General features: G+C 41.9%; 1 protein-coding gene across 2 annotated transcripts in view; it reads right to left on the minus strand.

Moving 5' to 3' along the window:
* LOC309542420 (uncharacterized protein) overlaps positions 1 to 6,265 on the minus strand; it is a 51,561-nt gene extending 45,296 nt beyond the window's left edge. Inside the window, exons 1-3 of one of the 2 annotated variants that reach the window (XM_082241228.1) lie at positions 6,008 to 6,174; positions 4,796 to 5,053; positions 861 to 1,722 (exon numbers count right to left, since the gene is read on the minus strand). In XM_082241228.1, the coding sequence (XP_082097354.1) occupies positions 1,271 to 1,722; positions 4,796 to 5,053; positions 6,008 to 6,050 (753 nt within the window). In that variant the 5' untranslated portion in view covers positions 6,051 to 6,174 and the 3' untranslated portion in view covers positions 861 to 1,270. Of the gene's footprint in view, positions 1 to 860; positions 1,723 to 4,795; positions 5,054 to 6,007 lie in introns of those variants that run through there. The other variant, XM_082241229.1, reaches the window with a different exon arrangement.
* Positions 6,266 to 19,757: the final 13,492 nt, after the last annotated feature.

Below are 19,757 nucleotides of genomic sequence, written 5' to 3' on the forward strand. Positions count from 1 at the left end.
GAATGCCTCGCAAGACGGAAAACCCACTAGACGAAAGGGTTTTCCATTTCTGAGCTGCTTCGCAAGACGATTTTCCCTATGGGCTTGCTTTGCAAGACGAAAACGTCTTGCAAGTGTTCCGATTTTTTTCCGCTTTCCCCCCTTTTTCTAAGCCGCTAAGCCGCTAATAGCCTTTTAGCCGCTAATCCGCTAAGCCTTTAATAGCCGCTAAACCGCTAATAGCCGCTAAACCGCTAATAGCGCTAATCCGCTAAGCCGCTAATAGGGTTGCTTCGCAAGACGAAAAAACCGCTAGACGAAGAGACTCGCAGAACGCATTAATTTCGTCTTGCGAGGCACCACTGTACTGAATAATCAGGTTAGGAGGAGGAGGATTTCAAGGGAGCATGGGATGACTGTTGAGAGGTGCAAATTTTGTGAGTTGATAACTGAGTTTTGTGAGTTGATAACTGAATAATGTTCCTGAAGTTCAGTAAATAGTGAAGTTATAGGAATGTGTTTAGGATATTAGTCGTTTTAATCCCATTCAGCCCTGACTTTGGTTTACTGTAGATTTGTATTCATTATTCTTCAGATAAATCCTCTGTCTGTTGATAACCCTGGGTACTTATCCATGAATCCATAAAGTCATCTCTACACTTCCACTTGCACCTCCACTGTGCTGTTAGCACGGAAAGGCTGTGATTGTGCCCAATATTTATACAGTGTCCAGATAAACACATTTATTCCCATCCCTACCCATCTGCTCCACCATTCCTCTATCCCTGACTGCCTTTTTTGTTTATATTTTTTTAAAAAACACCAAAACCTATTTAAAGCACTTAGTTTCCCCATATAAATATTCCGTAGCATTCAGTTGCTTTATGACACAACCTTTAATTTTAAACAAATGATTACATGCATGCACTTATGCAGATGTGGAAACAATGTGAAGCACATCCTTTTGATTCGTAAATATAGAAGCAGTAGCCTTCTAATAAACTTCATGGAAATCAATGCACACTTCATGTTCTGCTTTCATATTTCTATGAAAATTGTAAAACAATACCTCTGAGCCATTGGTGTGCCATAACCCAACTGTATCCTAGGCATGTTTACTCAGATGTCCAATGAGTCCCACTTCCTAGCTTCCCATTTAGAATTCTTCCCCATCCCTAAGTGTACTTATTATAGATTAGGTGTACTTCTTGCAGATCAAAACAAACCATCTAGCCAAATGTTTGCAGGGCAAATTATGACGCGAGTCATTTGGATCCAGAGACTGCATAATCTAAGAGTCATATATGAGATAGCACAAAAAATAGCTTCCTTCTGTTATCCCATCATGAGCCTTTTTTGCATCCAGCCACACCCTATCTCCTTTCTCTAAATTAAGGATTGCACTTTGCGGCAGGTTTTCATAAGCATCTGAGGTAATCTGATCAGATGCTTTCACCTCTGTACCATTCCTTGCCAGGATCATATGTGAATTCTGGTGTCCCTCCAGGTTGTAGGTGCAATAATAGACTCCTGGGATTTGGCAGGTGAATATGCCAGATGACTCATCAAAGACTTGCTGCTCGTTGTATAGAATATTTTGAAATCCTATGGGCTGATTAGGTGCTGGATAGCTTTTGCCCACTTTTGCAGAAAATGCAGATTTTGGTGGTGCTCTCAGGCCTGGTTGACCATCAGCTGCTGGCAATCCATGAGGGCATATCAATTCCGGAGTCCCTGGCAAACCTTTTTAAAAATTGAAGAGAGAGGCGGATGACAATTTAGCAGAAAAAGCAGGGAAAGATGTCTGTCTCAAATCAAAATAGCCTGCAGCTGTTTGGGTACAGACTCTTCCAACCACTCATAGGGCCCAGGCACAAAAGCAGTGTTTGAATGACAGAGTCTTCACAGGTACTCAGCTTTGGCAGTTAAAAAAGAAGTTAGCAGTGCATTGAAGTTGTCATCCAGACACTGTAGAAATAATTTCTTTCTCAGAATCTCTAGAGCTGAGATGGGATTTCTGCTGCCCCCCAAATGTTGGACCCCCAATTGCTATCAATCCCAGCCAGCATGTTCAGTAGTCAGGAATGATGGAGCTGTAGTTCATCAACATCTGGTCTAAACCATCTTGGCTTTAAGTCCTGGAAGACCTGCTCTCTGCCTTGCAGGCCTTTTTCCACCTGGCCTGGGAGGGCAGGACCCTGTCTGACTCCAGCTAGAAAAGCGGAGACTGCTGACCAGACACTTGACGTATTGTTTAAGGAGGGCATTGTTGTGAAGTTGGTGTTGCTGTCATTGGTGTGGGGTTTTTTTGTTGGGGGTGTTTTTTTTTTTGTATCTTTATCTGTATTATAATGACTTATGCGGAAATATTTTGATTCCATTGTGTGCTTTTTGATGTGTTTTATTTATTGTTTATGACTACTTTTGCTATGTTTGTAATGGCTTGTAATGAGCATAGCTTTAAATGTGGGAAGATGGCATACAGATAAAATGATGTATATAGGATTAAACGGCATTAGGTATTGCAACACTCATGCCTGATTTTTCCTCTACCAATGCACTGGAGTGAGGGGTGATTTTACAGAGGAAAAGTAGTGGGAGAATAGAGAAGGGAGAAGAAGTTGTTTGGATATTCACGTTTATCCATCTCCTGCTGTTGTGGCACTAAGATGTTGCCAAAGGTTGTGATTTCCTGGTTTGGAATTCAAATTTGTTCAGCTTGCAATGCTTAGTTGTATTATGAATCGAGCAACATTTCCCCACAAAGGTCTTGGCCAGCTGGGAAGGCAAAACAGGGTTCTGCACCTGCATGGCCTTAGCAACAGAGCAGGTACCCCAAACCAGCTGCTCTGTAGGCTCATGCACAGAATACCTTCAGTGTCAACCACACCTACTCTCCCTGAAATTCCCAATGCAAAATGTTAATGCCGTAAGCTGTTTTGAGCATTATTGATGAAGTGGGACAGCAATAACTACCAATTAATACACTAATTATTGTAATTATCTCCTCCCAACCTAGCAGTTCGAAAGCACGTCAAAGTGCAAGTAGATAAATAGGTACCGCTCCGGTGGGAAGGTAAACGGCGTTTCCGTGCGCTGCTCTGGTTTGCCAGAAGCAGCTTAGTCATGCTGGTACACAGGCTCCCTCGGCCAATAAAACAAGATGAGCGTCGCAACCCCAGAGTCGGTCACGACTGGACCTAATGGTTAGGGGTCACTTTACCTTTACCTTTAATACACTAATTTTTGGACTTTGATGGACTTATAGAGGATGTGATGAGGATTTGTACTGGGGAAAAAATAATTCTCAAGCTACATATTTAGCATTATCTTAATATTATAGAATTGTTAATTGTTAGTAAATTGTTAATGTTTAGGATATTAACCCTGTGCAAAACAAAATATGGCCCACCAGTCTCTCAGTAAACCACTTGATTTTTAGCTACTTTCCTTGAATAGCAAAAAAAGGGATGTTTCAGGCATTTGGTAGACCTCGTGATTGCTGGTAGCTTGCCTTCTGTGTGGTCAGTTATATGAAATGCATTTCAGCAGGCTGAAAAATAGTTCAGATTAGTGGCTGAACCAGAACTGAACTGGAGTTTAGACATTCAGGTGTTCAGAAACCTGAACAGAACTCGGCTCCCTTACTATACTTTTTCAAAAAAAAGCAACAACACAATATTGCAGTTTCTAAAATTTGTAGCTGTTTCTTACCATGTTTTGACATTCTTTGGTTTTATATAATCATAAAAATTATACCATTTGATATAGTGAAATCTCTCCAAGTGGTGTACTAAAAAACAATTTTAAAAATACAACAATGTTCCGCAAAATTTCCTAAAAAGAATATGAAAACGAATAGCAACAGTATATTGCAAGTAAAAATTAAAACGGGATGTAAAGGGGTGCAGGTCGGAGCCAAACAGTATAAATTGAGGGCTTTTGCAGATGACTTGGTACTTACTTTACAAGAGCCAGACACTAGTACGAAAAGGGTTTTAGAATTAATTCAAGAATTTGGTCAAGTTGCAGGATTTAAGTTGAACAAACAAAAAACCAAGATATTGGAGAAAAATCTAACAGTTACTGAAAGGGAGAAGTTCCAGAATGAAACAGGTTTAACTGTGGTTAAGAAGGTGAAATACTTGGGGATCAACATGACATCTCTGATTGCTTTGGTGGGGGGGGGGAATCCTGGAGAGGAGGGGACTTAGGTAGCTGTGGATAGGCAGAGACTTTCAGTCTCAGCAACAGCTTCATGGGGAAGGACCTACTGGGGATGGGTTGTGGTGCTCATTAGATCTAACATTCCACCAAGTCTGTGCAGACTGTGCTTTTGCTAATACTTAACTCTAACTTGAACAGTGTGATTTACTGCTGGCTCACTCCTGACACTGACTCTCCTCCCAGTCCCTCTCCCTAAAACAGGTGACCAACAGGGTGACCAAAGCTGTTTCTATCTGCAATCCAGGATTAAACCCAGCACCTGCTTTGTTTATTTGGTAAACATAACCAAGAACTTGATTTCTGTTGCTTGAGCAGGAGATATAGAAGTATAATCAGTTGTACCAACAGGCTAAAAAACAGTTTCTGTCCGTGGGCTGTAAGGCTGCTGAATGGAAAATAATATAGTGCAACTGACTTTCGGGGTTGGTGTGTTGTACGACAAGCACACAGAGTGCAATGAGATTGAGTGTTTGTGGGGGGGGGGAGGCTCGGTTAATTTCATTGTACACAGGTTGTACACTGACAATAAAGGTATTAGTAGTAGTACTAGTAGTAAAAAAATGGCTGAGAATTAAGCTAGAGATCATACCTGGTGCCCCCTGTGGTCCGGGAGCACCTATAGGACCAGGTGGACCAGGAGGACCACTGAAACCAGGAAGACCAGGAAGACCAGGTGGACCAGGTGGACCAGGTGGACCAGGTGGACCAGGAATACCAGGATAACCAGGAGGACCAGGAAGACCAGGAAGACCACGAGGACCAGGAGGACCAGGTGGACTGGGAATACCAGAAGAATCTGCTTGAACTTCTCCAGCTCTGGCCAAAACTATGGTCAAAATCCAGACACCTGAAGCAAAAGATAAAAGAAATAAACTACCTTAGCATTTTGATAGCTAAAGAGATAGCCACATAGGCAGTCACATTTGGACTACATGAGTTTAATTTCTACTTGATTACATCACTCATGAAAGTGGGCAGAAAGATTGATAAAATCTTTAGAGTCAATTCTACTATAGCAAAGGCGAATAAATGGCTAGGTGATTGTTTAGTATGTCTGAACTCTGTAGCTCTCAGAGATAGAATATTACAAACTAATTTTAAAAGAAGGCTTCGCATTGAGGAGAAAAATATAATTATCTTGAGAGAGGTCCCAGGGAGGCTGCTAAAAAAGAAGAAGACAGAATTATAAATTTCTCCCTATTGGGGGAGGGCTGTGAAGGAGGTCTCCAAGGAGCATGCAGCAGCAGGCAATACATTCCTCAGAGGACAGATTGGCTGCCCCTGTAGATCCTGACACTTGAAGCAGTCACCTCATCCAGCAGCAAACACCCATCTCAATAGTCAAGCCTTAACAATAATGCTCAGGAGGCTCAGAAAACAAAAGTGAGCTTAGCTGCCTCTTCTGCAAAGGATCATGCATGAGGAGAATGGGACAACCTGTAGCGCATTTCAGAACCTGGAAGCATTTTAAGTGGGGCATCCTTAGATGATCTTAAAATTGGTTGGGCCAAGGTTGTGAGCCTCTTGCCCTCCAGATGTTACTGGACTACAGCTTTCATGAGGTGACTGGCCAGGCTGGCCGAGAGCTGACAGAGATGGAGTTTCACATCTGGGATGTCTGGATGTTAGGGCAAACGAGCCACAAGACCATTCTTAGTGTGCCCTGGCCCCAAGCTTTGTGTATTCCCAGTATTGCTCTTACAAGCCCTGGATGAAATGCCAGCTAATCAGCACCACTTTGCATGCTTGTCATGGTTTTGGGAAGAGAATTAAACCTATTATCAGAAATGAAAAAACCTACCTGGACAAAGGAAGCTGCAGGGTCTTGATGTTCCCAGCATCATCTTGATGTTTTTTGGGGGTTTTAAACTGATCTCAGTTCTTCTCTCAATTCCTCCTTAGCACTCTCTGAGGTTTAAGTGTGTTTGAACAGCTTTGTCACATTTATAGCTCTTTAATGGGTGGCTGCAGTTTTTGTATCCAGGAAGGAATTTCCCAACATTTCTACTTCTCTAATATTTACTCTTCGTGTAAAAGACCTGAACTCCATTCTCCTCTGCTCCCAAAAGAGCAGGGGCTGGGGTGGGGACGATCACCTCAGCCTATTTCAACATCAGTTTCCTGCAAATGACACTTCAGATAGTGGAGCAGATAAGGCCCTTGAGTTATTGAAAGTTGAACTTTTACATAGTAAATAAATATGGCATGTGGAATATCTTCTGTGGAAAAATCTTCCATATGGTCATGTCAGAGTGTCAGAATAAAGCTGAAGGTCAGGGAGGAAAGTAAGTCTTGCCAAGTTTCTATCCAAGCAAGTTCCCTTCTCTTTACCCACTATGTGCAAACATTACATTTCAACACAGAGATGGACTTGGTAGCCTTTGTGATTACATTTCTCTATCTTTTTTCAAACAACAGGAAATTCAAAATAAATTATCCTTTGGATTTTTTCCCCGTTCCATTAAAGCAGAACATAGACAGCTGTCAGGTAATGTAGAACCGTAGGAACATAGGAAGCTGTCTTCTACTGAGTATGGATAGGAATAACATGTAAAACATTTTGGGATGCTGAGGGTTTTCTTCTGTATAACAAAATTAATGTCACTTATAAAAATCATTCAAAAATCAGCAGATAACTGCCAAGCAGTGGAAAAAGTATGTCGGAAGTGGCAGAAGGTGGTTCTTCCAGTGCTCTGGTCTCAAACTATGGGCAACATCCTCAACATTGCCTTCAGAGGCATTGAAAGAAAAGCCAGGTGTCTTGCTCTGGTTTTGAACTACCATGTCATGTCATTTCTTTCTTTCTTTCTTTTTAAATAGTAAATTTTATTAGTATTTTCCACACAACAACAACAAAAAACAAAAAATAACAATACACAAAAACAAGCATATAAAAAACTAATCCAAATCTTACAAATCAATAATATAAACACTAAAAAGGAAAAGAAACATTGACTTCCACCAATCCCACAGCACCTCCTTTACCTCTCATTATATTTTCCTGTTTTCCTGATCATCTCTATCCTAACATCTAGATATAAATCCCTCTTTCTTATCCTTTCACTTCACAAGGTTATTCCAAACTCAGCCAGATTTCTCAGCACTTCCATTCCTTTTTCACTTCACTTTTTGGTTTTTGTCTTATTATATCTGTCAATTTGGCTAATTCTAAATATTCTGAAAGCTTACATAACCATTCTCCCCTAGTGGGTAACTGATTCCGTTTCCAATACTTAGCCACTAGGATTCTTGCTGCAGATGCCGCGTATAAGAAAAATTTAGTTTTGTCTTTTGGAATATCATCATTTAAAATTCCTAAAAGGAATGCCTCTGGCCCTTTACTATATGATATTCTTAGTATTTTCTTTATTTCTTCGTGGATCGAAGAAATAAAGAACCTCCACTATCCTCCACTATCCTTGCCCCAGCAGTAGAATTAAACCCATTGTTCAGTTATTAATAATAATTCTGAAAATAGAAAACCTAACCCAGCCAAAAGAACTTGTGAGATATTTTGCATTGTGATCTGCCTCTTGAAATCTCTCTCTTTCCCCAGCGTACACACTGAAGCTGCTGTATGATTGAATGACTTGTTTCCTTTAAACTTTTAGATGCTTACATTATTGGTGGTCAAAGATTTCCTATCAGGCATGCTCAGTTTTTACTAAGGGTGCTGCCAGCACCATGCAGGGCAGGGTGGGGGGGTATACTTGCCCCAGGCCTCGGAGGGCTAAGTTGGCTGAAGGGAAGCACCAGGGTCTTCCCAGCCAACCAGGGATTTAATGGACCTACCCCAACCTCAGACAAGCTCCGCGCAGGCCTGGGTGCTGCTCTAAAATACCTGTGCTCCCTCTCCCCACAACCCTGATTTAAAAACTACTGTATTGGTAGTGGACCAATAGTTTAACCTTGTATAGTAACTCCTTAAACTTTGAATAGTGAGCAAATGCAATGTATTCATTTAATTAAGCCAGAAGAGTCAGGCAGGAGAGCATGGGGAAATGTAACAGTATAGCTGCTTTGCAGAAACAAACACGTTAGACTAGCCACAGTTTCCGGGCAATTTAAACACCTCTTTACACTTGATATATAATAATCATATTTCAACAGACAAGCCATACTGGTGGCCTGACTATTTGCAGTTCTCTTCAGTTTCTTTTAAGTAGGAGATCTATCCACATATGAAATCCTTTCTGTTTTGGTGCTGCAGGATGGTGTGGTGTAGAAATCCTGAACAATTATTGATTCAGTTATGTGCAATAGGTACAGAATCAGCATTCCTCTGAATGGCAGCTGCTGAAGGCCATGGGCCACAGGGTCATTAGCCCAATAATTTTTGCTGCCTGAGCCAGAGCAGCAAGCAGTTCCTCCCCCCAAGCAGACATCAAATTGGCTTCAAAGAAACATTTTAGATGAGGGCAGCCAGTAAAACAAACACAAGCCACATTATGATGCCTGTTCTTCCCATAGGGCTGAATATATGCCCTTCTACCACCACCAAATTCCAAAGAACTTGGGTGGAACCAGATTATTATTTTTTTTGCTGTAAGCGACAGCATGTCCTCTGGACATGCAAATACTTTGTTTGCAAAGCTCAAGTCAATTCGGGTTTAAAAGCAGCTCTGTCAAATTCACTTTCTGAAACCATATGAGAGCCAAAACACAGCCCCCCTTCCAAACTCATACTCACCCCAATTTTTGTGATGCAGTTCTCTAGGCAAACAATGTTTACAAAAAATCATATATTAAGTGAAAGTGTGCATAAAATGAATTTATTGATGGAAAAAACATTAAAATGTGCTATATTAGGAGAATGGGACACAGGTGGTGCTGTGGGTTAAACCACTGTGTTGCTTGGGCTTGCCGATCAAAAGTTCAGTGGTTCAAATCCCTGCGATGGGGTGAGCTCCCGTTGTTCAGTCCCGGCTGCTGCCAACCTAGCAGTTTGAAAGCATGCCATTGCAAGTAGATAAATAGGTACCGCTCCAGTGGGAAGGTAAATGGCATTTCCATGCACTGCTCTGGTTTTGCCAGAAGCGGCTTAGTCATGCTGACCACATGACCCAGAAAAACTGTCTGCGGAAGTGTACAAATGCTGGCTGCCTTGGCCTGTAAAGCAAGATGAGCACTGCAACCCCAGAGTCATTTTTGACTCGACTTAATTGTCAGGGGTCGATTTCCCTTTTATATTAGGAGAAAATGCTTACAAAAACGTGCATATTAGTCAAAGCTGCATTCAAAAATATTGTTGCACACCACCCCAAACTCTGAACAGTGAAGGTTTCCAGGGGTTCTAGGCACTTACCCAGGGTTCATGCTGGCACAGTGAAGACTGTGGTGCCTTTGGGATATATGGTTTATTTACACACATATATACAACCTGAGCCTATAATGAAGGTGTTCACAGCAGTAGCACTTCAAGAGGGTCCTGCATCACCCATAGCCACAGCCTTGGATGTGAGCAGAAATCAAGCATCTCTCACTCTGGCTTCCCAGCCTGCTTCTTTGTTCCTAGCTCAGATCACTCAACTCTTAACTCTGGCCTTTCTCTTACTAAAATGCTGAAGAATTTTCATGTGAGTTAAAAAATAAATAAATCAGAAATTGCTGCAGAAATTTGGGGAACTGAATTTAAGGTGAGAAACTGACAGATCCTTCAATCTCTATTTGTTCCCTTAAACTGCCACTAGATGTCAGCCCAGGATATGCTAAAATCGAGACAGATTCCCCCCCCCAAAAGAATTGAAGGTGGTATGTAAAATAGAGACAGGTAGAATGTTACACGAGGTGTTCACAAGTTACATGCAATGAATGTACAATCTGTGTACCTGTGCACACAAATAGCTGAACTGCATACTAATATGTGTAATGTTCAATTAGTGTATAGTTCATATGGATACAACATACCACAGCTGAGCCAAGCATATTTATTTATTTTATTCACACTTGATTGTAATAAAACCTCAATTTACAAAAAGAAAAAGAACCATAAAATTACCAGCAAAGAAACAGTTTGAAAACAACTTTTTTTAAAAAAAAAGGGAGGAAAAAGATCAACAATGAGCTGAAAACCAGATTAAAACACATGTCAACATTCTACATGCTGGGCTTGCAGGCGCTGAAAAGAGCACAGTGAAGGGACCTACTTGATGTCAATAGACCTCAAGTGTATCAGCAGGACTACTTGGGAAGTGTCCTTACTGTGTTATGTTCAATTGTATATTTCCTCTTGTAATCAACCTTGTAGAGCAGATAATTGGTGAAAGGTTCTAGAGCTTCATTGCATGGCATCCGGTAAACATGCCCATCTGAAAAACTTTGGAGTTCTGTTGCAGACAGCAGCACAGACAACATTGAGCTAGATGAACCAATGCATATAGGAAGCAGACCTATACAGAGTCAGACCATAGGTCTATCTATGTTGTTATAGTCTTACAGGTGGTGGCTCATCAGAATGTCAAGGTTCTAACCCAGCCCGATCTGAAGATGCCAGGAATTGAACCTGGTATCTTCTGCATGCAAAGCAGTTGCCTTACCACTAAGCCACAGCTCTTTCCCCACTTGATTTAAGTTAGCTTCCTATTGAGACAAACTTGTCTCAATATGTCTAAACTTTTGGTGCAGAAAATGAAAGAAGCCACCAAGCACAATGCACTGAAACACTGGCACATTCATGAAAATGGCTGCTTGACCTAGGAGAATATTGCAGATTGCATAGATTGAAGCAATATAGTATGAATAAAAACTAACTCCTCTTGGAATAAAAATTGTCCAGACCCAAAATATGGTTTTAAAGCTATACTAACAAAACGTTCTTCAACAGACACAAAACAATAAATGATATATCAAGACAGTTGCAAAACGTCATATGCTTGTCCAAGCATAGACTCAGCTTCTTACAAATATGACATAACTCTAAACAGACCTGAAATCAAAGATCTCTCTCTCCACACAGATTCCATTAGCCTTCATTCCAGCCCAAGACTGTTCCTCCTAGAGAGAATCATTAGCACACCTTTCTTTGGTGGCTTGAGAGAACAACAACAACAAAAAAGAAACCCTCAAAATGGTGATTTGCAACTGAATACCTCTCATATGATCTAAAGTTAAACACCACATCAGAGCTAGCAGAGAGACACATCAACAGTTAATTATCAACCCACCAGGTACTCAGAGAGCTCTTCCTAGCTTTAATGGAATTTCTTCAGTGTTATCTTTCGCATTACACATTGAGAGTCATTTTCCATTTAAATGTACAATTAAACAAGCATGCTTACCAAAGAATATTCGAAATCCATTACAGGCTTGGAGGCAGTACCCTCTCCCCCTTATATATTTTTCTGCCAATAGAGGGCAGCCTATGGTATGCTATGATAAATAAAACTATGTAACTCCGGGGACCGGATCCAACCCAATCGCCTTCTAAATCTGGCCTGCGGATGGTGAGGGAATCAGCGTGTTTTTACATGATTAGAATGTGTGTATTTATTTAAAATGCATGTATGGGTTATTTGTGGGGCATAGGAATTCGTTCATTTCCCCCCAACATATAGTCTGGCCCCCCACAAAGTCTGAGGGACAGTGGACTGGCCCCCTGCTGAAAAAGTTTGCTGACCCCTGATGTAGCTCTTCGGGAAGCTGCCTTCTATGAATAAGACCACTGACAGGCAGTGGCTCTCCACAATTCAATAGAGGTTCCCCTTTCCAACCCTACCTGGAGCTTGGGTCACTATGTGTGCTGTACGTGCCTGTAGTCCTTCAAAGCCCCCATGCAAATGCATTTGTGATGTCATGAGCATTGGGAGCAAGCAAGAAGTGTTTAATCACTTGTGGAAATGCCATCTTGTTATTTGGAAGGGAATAGCTGTTCTGAGTTAAACAATTGGCCACCTCCCTGGTGGGGTCAAATTGCACACCAGTGAGGATGAATCACTATACCCAAAGGCAATGATAACACGTTTCTAGACAAGCTCTCGCGTTTCGTGCTAAATAAATAGAAACAGTGATATGGCCCAAGAGGGAAGTCATGTTTTATTATCTCAAGCAGTGGTGTTTTTACAAATGAATGCAATGCTTTCTATTGCTCCTGTAAGATTGTTGTCTAAAGCAGAAGCTGCAAGGTGGATCGTCAGTGTAAAGAGACAGGATTTCCCACTTGGGCGATCTGCACAATTTCAGGCTAAATTCAGATTGCTGGATCTTGGATCCAGATCACTGAATCTGCTTTAAGATGAGATGCTTAGATAGACCTAATCCTTGCTGCCTTCCTTGGGCCCCAAGAGGGGAACACCATCTGCACCTTATCACTGCTGTTTTACAAGCTCTGTTTGCACAGGATGTTAAAAATATCCTCTAAATGGAAGCAAACACAGCTGTATCCTTTAAGACAGGGATGGGGAACCAGTGGTCCGCCATATATTGTTAGACTGTAGCTCCCATCAGCCCCAACCAGCCTAACCAGTGGTCAGAGATGGTGGGAGTTGTAGTTCACCAAAATCAAAAAGGCCGAAAGTTCCCCATCCTAAGGGAAGTAGTGTCAGACCCAGCTCCCACTCTGACTCCCTCTCCCAAGTTTGAACCTATCCTGTTTGCAAGCATACTGACACACACACACATACACCTCCCAGATTTGGGAGAACTTACTTATCCAGACATGTGGGCTTGGTCATCTGATGGGTTTTAGAGAATAAAGAGGAAGGCTGAGCTGACTGAATTGCAAATAATCTGGTCATGGCCAGAAAACGGGATTGGAGTTAAACACATCGCCTTCCAGGGAGATACTAATGGGGACCTACCTTGTTGTAAACCTGGGAAAGGGATTTTTAAGAGGCAACAGCCATCTTCAAATAGTTGCAAAGCTGCCATATAGCTGATGGAGCAACTTTGGTTTCTGTTGCCCCAAACCTGAACCAATTACAAGAATTGTGATTATCTGGCCAGCCTGGCCTCAGTTGACCATGCTCCAGTGACCTCCTGTCTGGACTACTGTCCAGAAGCTGCAGATGATGCTGAATGTGGCTGCTAGGTTTGTTAAGTGGGGGAGCCCTGAAAGCACTGCACTGGCTGCCAGTGAGTTACCAGGCCAAATTCAAGATACAGAATCATAAATGGCTTAGGGCCCAAGGTGGAATTTAGACACAAATAAAAAACGTTGTGAAAATGCTTTAAAAAAAAAAAAGTTTTGAAAAATATTGCATTTGCCATAGCTCTCCATCGCCATCTGGTGTCACATTTGTATAATGCACTTTGCAGCACACTTAAAATGTTTTATTTGCAGCTATAAAGCTGAGTCTCAGGTTTCTAAAAGAGTGCCTTCCCCAATATCAATCATCTCAGGTGAGGCCTTGATAGGGACTTTTCAATGGTGGCTCTCTGTTTCTGGAATACTGTCCATAGTGAGGTGTGTCTGTCTCCCTCATTATTGTTCCTGGCAATCCAGAAATCAGTTGGTGAGAATGTTTTAACTTCTTTTAACAGATATATAATTGCTGTGTCTGCCACCCTGGGTTCCATTGGAAGGAAGGAAGGAAGGAAGGAAGGAAGGAAGGAAGGAAGGAAGGAAGGGATGCATATATTGTATTAGGAATAACTCCCCCCAAAAAACAAGCTACTAGGTTGTGAGGCAGACTCTCTTGGAAGGTGGTGAATGCTCCTTTGTTCCAGTTTTTTAAGAAGAATCCTTCAAGGATGCTGTAGCAGTGGGGTTCTTTAACTGGCAGGGATTTACATTACAGGACAATCCAATCCCAAACAGGGCAGCATCTGGGGTGAAAGCCAAGGGGGCAAGCAAATTGCTGTGCCAGCCTGAAGTCATGTTTCATTACATTTGATGGGTAGAACAGGGAGCTCTGTGGTAGTGGAGATTCTGGAATCACTTTGCCTTCAGAGGCCAGCAGGAGTGCTGGACTGCAGCCTTAGATAACTTCTAACGTAACTGCTAACTCTATGATTCTGTGACCAAAACAATGCATGCAAAGTGCTGCCTTAAATGCTATGTATTATTACGGACTTGCACGCCTAAGTAGGATGAACAATTGGGAAGGCAACATGGCCATACATGCCTGTCCTGCAGCGTTTGCTAGCTTTGGCATGGGGTGGAACCACAAGAGCTCATCCTGCCTCCATTCAATAAACAGCCAGTCTCAACTCCGGCGGCAGCAGCAAGCCCTTTACAGGTCCCATTCATCCATTTGCGGAAATCTCCTGCTGCGTCTCCACTGGCTGGATCGTATGAATAATAGAGGAGAAATGCTCGGCTGAAGCTGGGCGCATTGGCAGTTTAAGCCGAGCATGAATAATTCAGCGCATTTCCTTTCCAGGAACAAAAGCAGCTGCCATTGGAGCTGTTGATCCCATTCAGCTCCTCATGCTTCTCTCTTAAGCATCTCCGTTTTGCCTTGCCTTGTACAACAGTATCAGCTTCCTTGCGTGTGATCATCCCTTAGCCCTCGGTTTGGACAGTTAGGGCATGCCACTTAACTTCTGATTTTAATTATGGCTGTGCGCTTGAGGGACTGGACACAGCCAGTTCTTTAGTCAGCTAGTTGGATGACTAAATAAAAAGATTAAGTAACGTCCAGTTCACAATCCGTATGCCACTAGCTCTGGCATTTCACCCAAAACACTGAAACTAAGGCTGAACTGTAAGCATACTTACCAGTGCATAAATCTCATAAAACTCAGGCTTCCTGAGGCTTTACAGCACAACTCCATTATTTATTATTGTTATTGTATTTATTTATATCCCACCTTTTCCCCCAAACCAGGAACAACAACACAGATAAAATATAGAAAGCTGAAAACATATAAGGGATAATAGTTTAAAAGTAATTAAACTAAAATAGAATTAAAACCATAGGAGCCAACTCCTAGGGGCTGAGGGAGTTCTGGGCATCCAATAGAATATTTGAAGGGGCTGGGGGGCCCTCAAGTTAATGTGCATTGCCATTCAAATGGTGTGCCTGCATCATGTCATGTGACTGATTATGCAGGCTGCCCCCCCAATTTTTTATTTAAGTTGGCACCCCTGATTAAAACAATTCTATTAAAATACCAATAATAAAAACAGAACAGCCCTATACATTAAAAGCAACAGCATGCCACTGATGTTAGGGGAGTGATATTTCTCTCACACAGCTACAGTTCCCTGAGTGGTTTAACAGTCAGTCGCTCTTCTCATGGAATTCTGAGCATTGTCACTCTCTGAGAGGAATAGAAGACTCCTTACAGCCCCCGGCACCCATAATAAACTACAGTTCCCATGATTCTTTGAGGGACACTGTTTAAAGTGATTTGAGACTGCTTTAAATATGTAGTGCAGATGACACCTTGCTAGATCTTTGATGTCCTTTCTCTCTCTGTTATAGTCTTCTGTTATGAGTCAGTCACTTCAGACTTCATGGGGAGGGGAATCTCCCTGGAAATCCTTTACATGCTAATCAAAGGTTAATTTGATCTGAAATAAAAGCATATAGAACTAAGAGCCTTGGTCCAAGTCACACAAAAATATTATATCCAGAAATGATTACTGATGACGATGAGCTGATCAGAAAATGGAAGGTTCTGAGTCATTGTCCCCTTTGTTCCCAGCATATCCTGCGTCCAAGAAGAACTGCGCAGTTGTAGCTTCACCATTGACAAGACAGTAATTCAATCAAGCAGTTGTAAGAGATACCAGAGAAAAAGCTGTGGGCAGGTCAGAAGTTCAGCAGAGCCCAATGAAATACATTAGAGCGCCAGGAAGTAAAGGCTTTTCTGCATCCCTGAATGCTTCATTAATAGATTTTCTAAAGCAAAGAAAAAGAAGTCTGGACCTGCACATTTCAGTTTTTTGCAGGAATCTACTATGCACAAAAGAAATATCACTGAACAGCCTGATCCTGTGCCTCAGAAGTAACTCCCACAGAATTCAGTGGGATTTACTACCAGGTAACTATGCAAAGCATTGCTGCCTACTGTCGTCCAGAGGAGAAAAAACTTTAACACATTGCAGAGTTCCCCAAAAATAGACCAGAAGCAATTGCACTTCATCCAGCAGAGCTTTACTGCTACTGAAGGCAACTGAGCATAATGGTCGCAAATCCAATACATTCAGAATTGGCACAGTCAAACCTTCAAGCTTTGGTATAATCTAGATCAGAATTGTCTCCTTCGGCATCAGTGCTCCAGGATTTTGGACATGGAGCATTTCCAGCCCTAGCTGAAGGTGCTGGGAATTGAAACGGGGACCTTTTGTCCCAGGCAAATACTCTACCACCAAGCTATGCCCCATCTCCATGCAAGGAGAAAGAGCAATACTGAACCTGGATCAAAAGGCAGAGAAGTAAGGGGCAGAAGCTGGTTGGTCTGCAGCAAGGGACACCATGGGCCCTTTCAGGTATACTTTTTATTCTGCAGTCTTGATTCTTTGTGTTCATGACGGCATGGGGCCACTTCTATACCCTTGCAATACTGTTTGTGCCTTCAGAAGATTCATGGCAAACACTGCTTCATTTCCAATCAGCCCCATAGGTTTCTGCTGAAATCCTGCAGCAGCAGCTTCTTCTTCTTCTTCTTCTTCTTCTTCTTCTTCTTCTTCTTCTTCTTCTTCTTCTTCTTCTTCTTCTTCTTTATTGCAGACCCAGTCACAGAGCCATCTTACTGGCCAGGAGGTAACACCCCCACAGTCGCGATGGCCAAAGGGAACCCCCCCCCTTGGCCAACATCCATGCAGGTCCAGCCAACTGGGAAGGAGATGAACAAAGGTCTGCAACCGACACCCACTGGGGAAGAGGTGAGCTTCTATTATTAATTAAATAATTAAATAATTAAATAATCAAATAATCAAATAATCAAATAATCGAATAATTGAATAATTGAATAATTGAATAATTGAATAATTGAATAATTGAATAATTGAATAATTGAATAATTGAATAATTGAATAATTGAATAATTAAAATAGATTAGATTAAATGAAATCAATTAAATTTGTATACCACCCTTCATCACAAAAAAACTAATAAAGCAGAGTGATATGTGTACAGTTCAGAATAAATCCCCCACTTAATAAACTATTATTGCTTTGACAAGTTGCAGAATACGCACACAAAACAACAACACGCCAGTCTGGAGGGCCCCAGGATACCCTGCAACCTTGTGAAAAAGAATCTCAGAATCAGAGTGAAGATTTCTTGGGAGGTAAGTCAAAGGATCTATCTTGTTCCAAGGTGGAATATGAATTGTTCCTGATGAGTTCCATGGAGGGAAATGAACCAAAAGGAGCAAACTGTGCCATTACCCCTCTGATATATCCATCTTTTGCTGAGAGGCTAAATAGTTCCTTCTTCCACCCTCTTCTGCTCTTGCTACATATTGCTGTCATCTGGGCAATGCTTTGTAGGAAACAGGAGAGAGAAAATACCTAAGTATGCATCCTTCTGGCTGTAATAGGATTTTGATCTATAGGTTTGAACTTTGTACCTGAAGGGTGGAACTAGACAATACGAAAAAGGTATAGGCTGTGAAGCAAGAGCTCCAGGCCCCTGTCTACACAATGTGCTGTTACCACTTACCCCATTTTGTGACACTGGGGCATATGCTCAGCCTATCTTATTCTACCAGCAATGATGAGCAGCAGAGACTGCGAAATGCACAATGTCAAGATGTTAGAACATGCAATAAGTTGGGTGTGGCCATAAGGTAGATCTTTGGATGATTTGCCTATATTGGCCATGGTCTCTGACTTTCACCTGTTCAGCAAGAACAATTAAAATGTTTCTCTCCCCTCAAATTATGGTGCTGAAATAAAGAAAGCTTGGAAGCAAACCAGGGGCGGATTTTTATATGAAAGGACTATGGGCTCAGTTCTGGTACTGAAAACAAATTCCTGATCTGAGCGTGCACTCCAAGTCTTCCTGTTTCTTAAGACCAAGTGAAATGTGATTTGCATTATTTTATTCAATCATACATAAGATAGCTGTAACAAGTGGTGATAACCTGAAGTGCCATACAGAACACAGAACTGAAATGGCAATCTTTCAAATGCAGTTGCTTCCTGGTCAACAGCAATCAGAGATCACGCAGAATTCTACCATATGAAAGTGGTTTGCAATTAAGTACACTGAATTACTAGGTAATATTCCAAACTGGCCAGGCTGTTTGGCTGTGCAGCTCAGTTGGTTTGCATGGAAAGATTCAAATTTTAATAACATCACAAACAATCTGTTGTACTAAGTGAGTAGACATGAATTGCTCATTGCCTTCCTTTTAAAATTTGTGGACCAAATAGTGACTTGGACCCACACATCAGCTTGAATCCCAACATCCTCCCATTTGTACAGAAAGTGTCCATCAACATTTGCCCTGGTTGTAGCTCTTTATTCTGTCCCAGTCCAGAGAGTCAAGTGACCTTCCAAAGTGGCATGCATACAATGGGAGCAAGGGACTGCAACCAAGAGAGAACTGGCAGTCCACCATCTGCCATGCATGTGGATATGCTCTCCGTTCATGCATGGGGATAATGGGATCTAAGCCATTGCTGATGGAGGTGAAAGCGGTGGATGCAACAGGGCACTAAGCCCATGCCAGCTGGTGTTTAGTAAACATTCCAGCTCTTCCCTCTAATGAAGAAAGCATCTGGTCTTCGGGAAGTGTTGAGCTCGGAAGACTGTGTCAGAAATGAAGGCTGCTTGGAACGTTGCTGTATTAGTCGTTGGGGAAATCAGCAACTGTTCTGCTCAACTGACATAAATAGCTCAGCCTATCTGCATTCTCAGTGGCTCTAAAGCAGAGCTACTCTGGAACTGGCCAGATTCTGTGTCACAAACACATGGCAGGGCAGGAGGGACCAGCGTCGCGATTGTCATGCCATATGCCGTTTCTGATATCATAAAGAGACGGCTTAGTGATTGATCTCAACCTAACACGGTGCAGTTGGCATGCTAAGGAACAGGGATATGTTGTGTTAGACTAGTATTAAGTTCTAGGCACTAAAAGCCTTTATGGATGAAAGGATGGCTTCAGCTGTTTCTTTCTAAATCTAACAATGAGAACCACAGTCAGTAAGATCAGACTTGAGTCAAAGAGGAAGAGATAATTTTTGTATATTTTAATACAGAATCAAACGGGCAATGCTTCAGCGGCACATTCATATATCAACTGAGTCTAGGAAAATGCAGATTTGAATTTCCAGTCTGACCAATGTGCTGAAATGTGCATGCTTTGTCTGAGCCTATCGGCAAGCCAGATTGATTGTAACCAGTGGCTGAATTATTAGCTATTAACTTTTGAGGGGCTAAAGGGGGGGCGAAGTTTGGAATGCAAAGGGTTACTTGCAAAACCACACACACACAAACATGTTATTCTGCTTCAAGGCCATTTTTCAGCTAATGTTCTTGCCTTCTGCTGCTCCTCCCTCACTACACAATTGGGGATTACATAATAAATGTGATATCACATCACTATGTAGCCACTCAAAGCTGGCTAATAGTGTGAAAAGAGGAAACACCATCATTGTTGCCTAGGGAATGAAGGGTATTCTCTCTCTTTATGGACAAAATTTTCCCCTGCTT

The sequence above is a fragment of the Podarcis vaucheri genome (assembly GCF_965113315.1).
Source record: "Podarcis vaucheri genome assembly, chromosome: 10".
NCBI lineage: Eukaryota > Metazoa > Chordata > Lepidosauria > Squamata > Lacertidae > Podarcis > Podarcis vaucheri.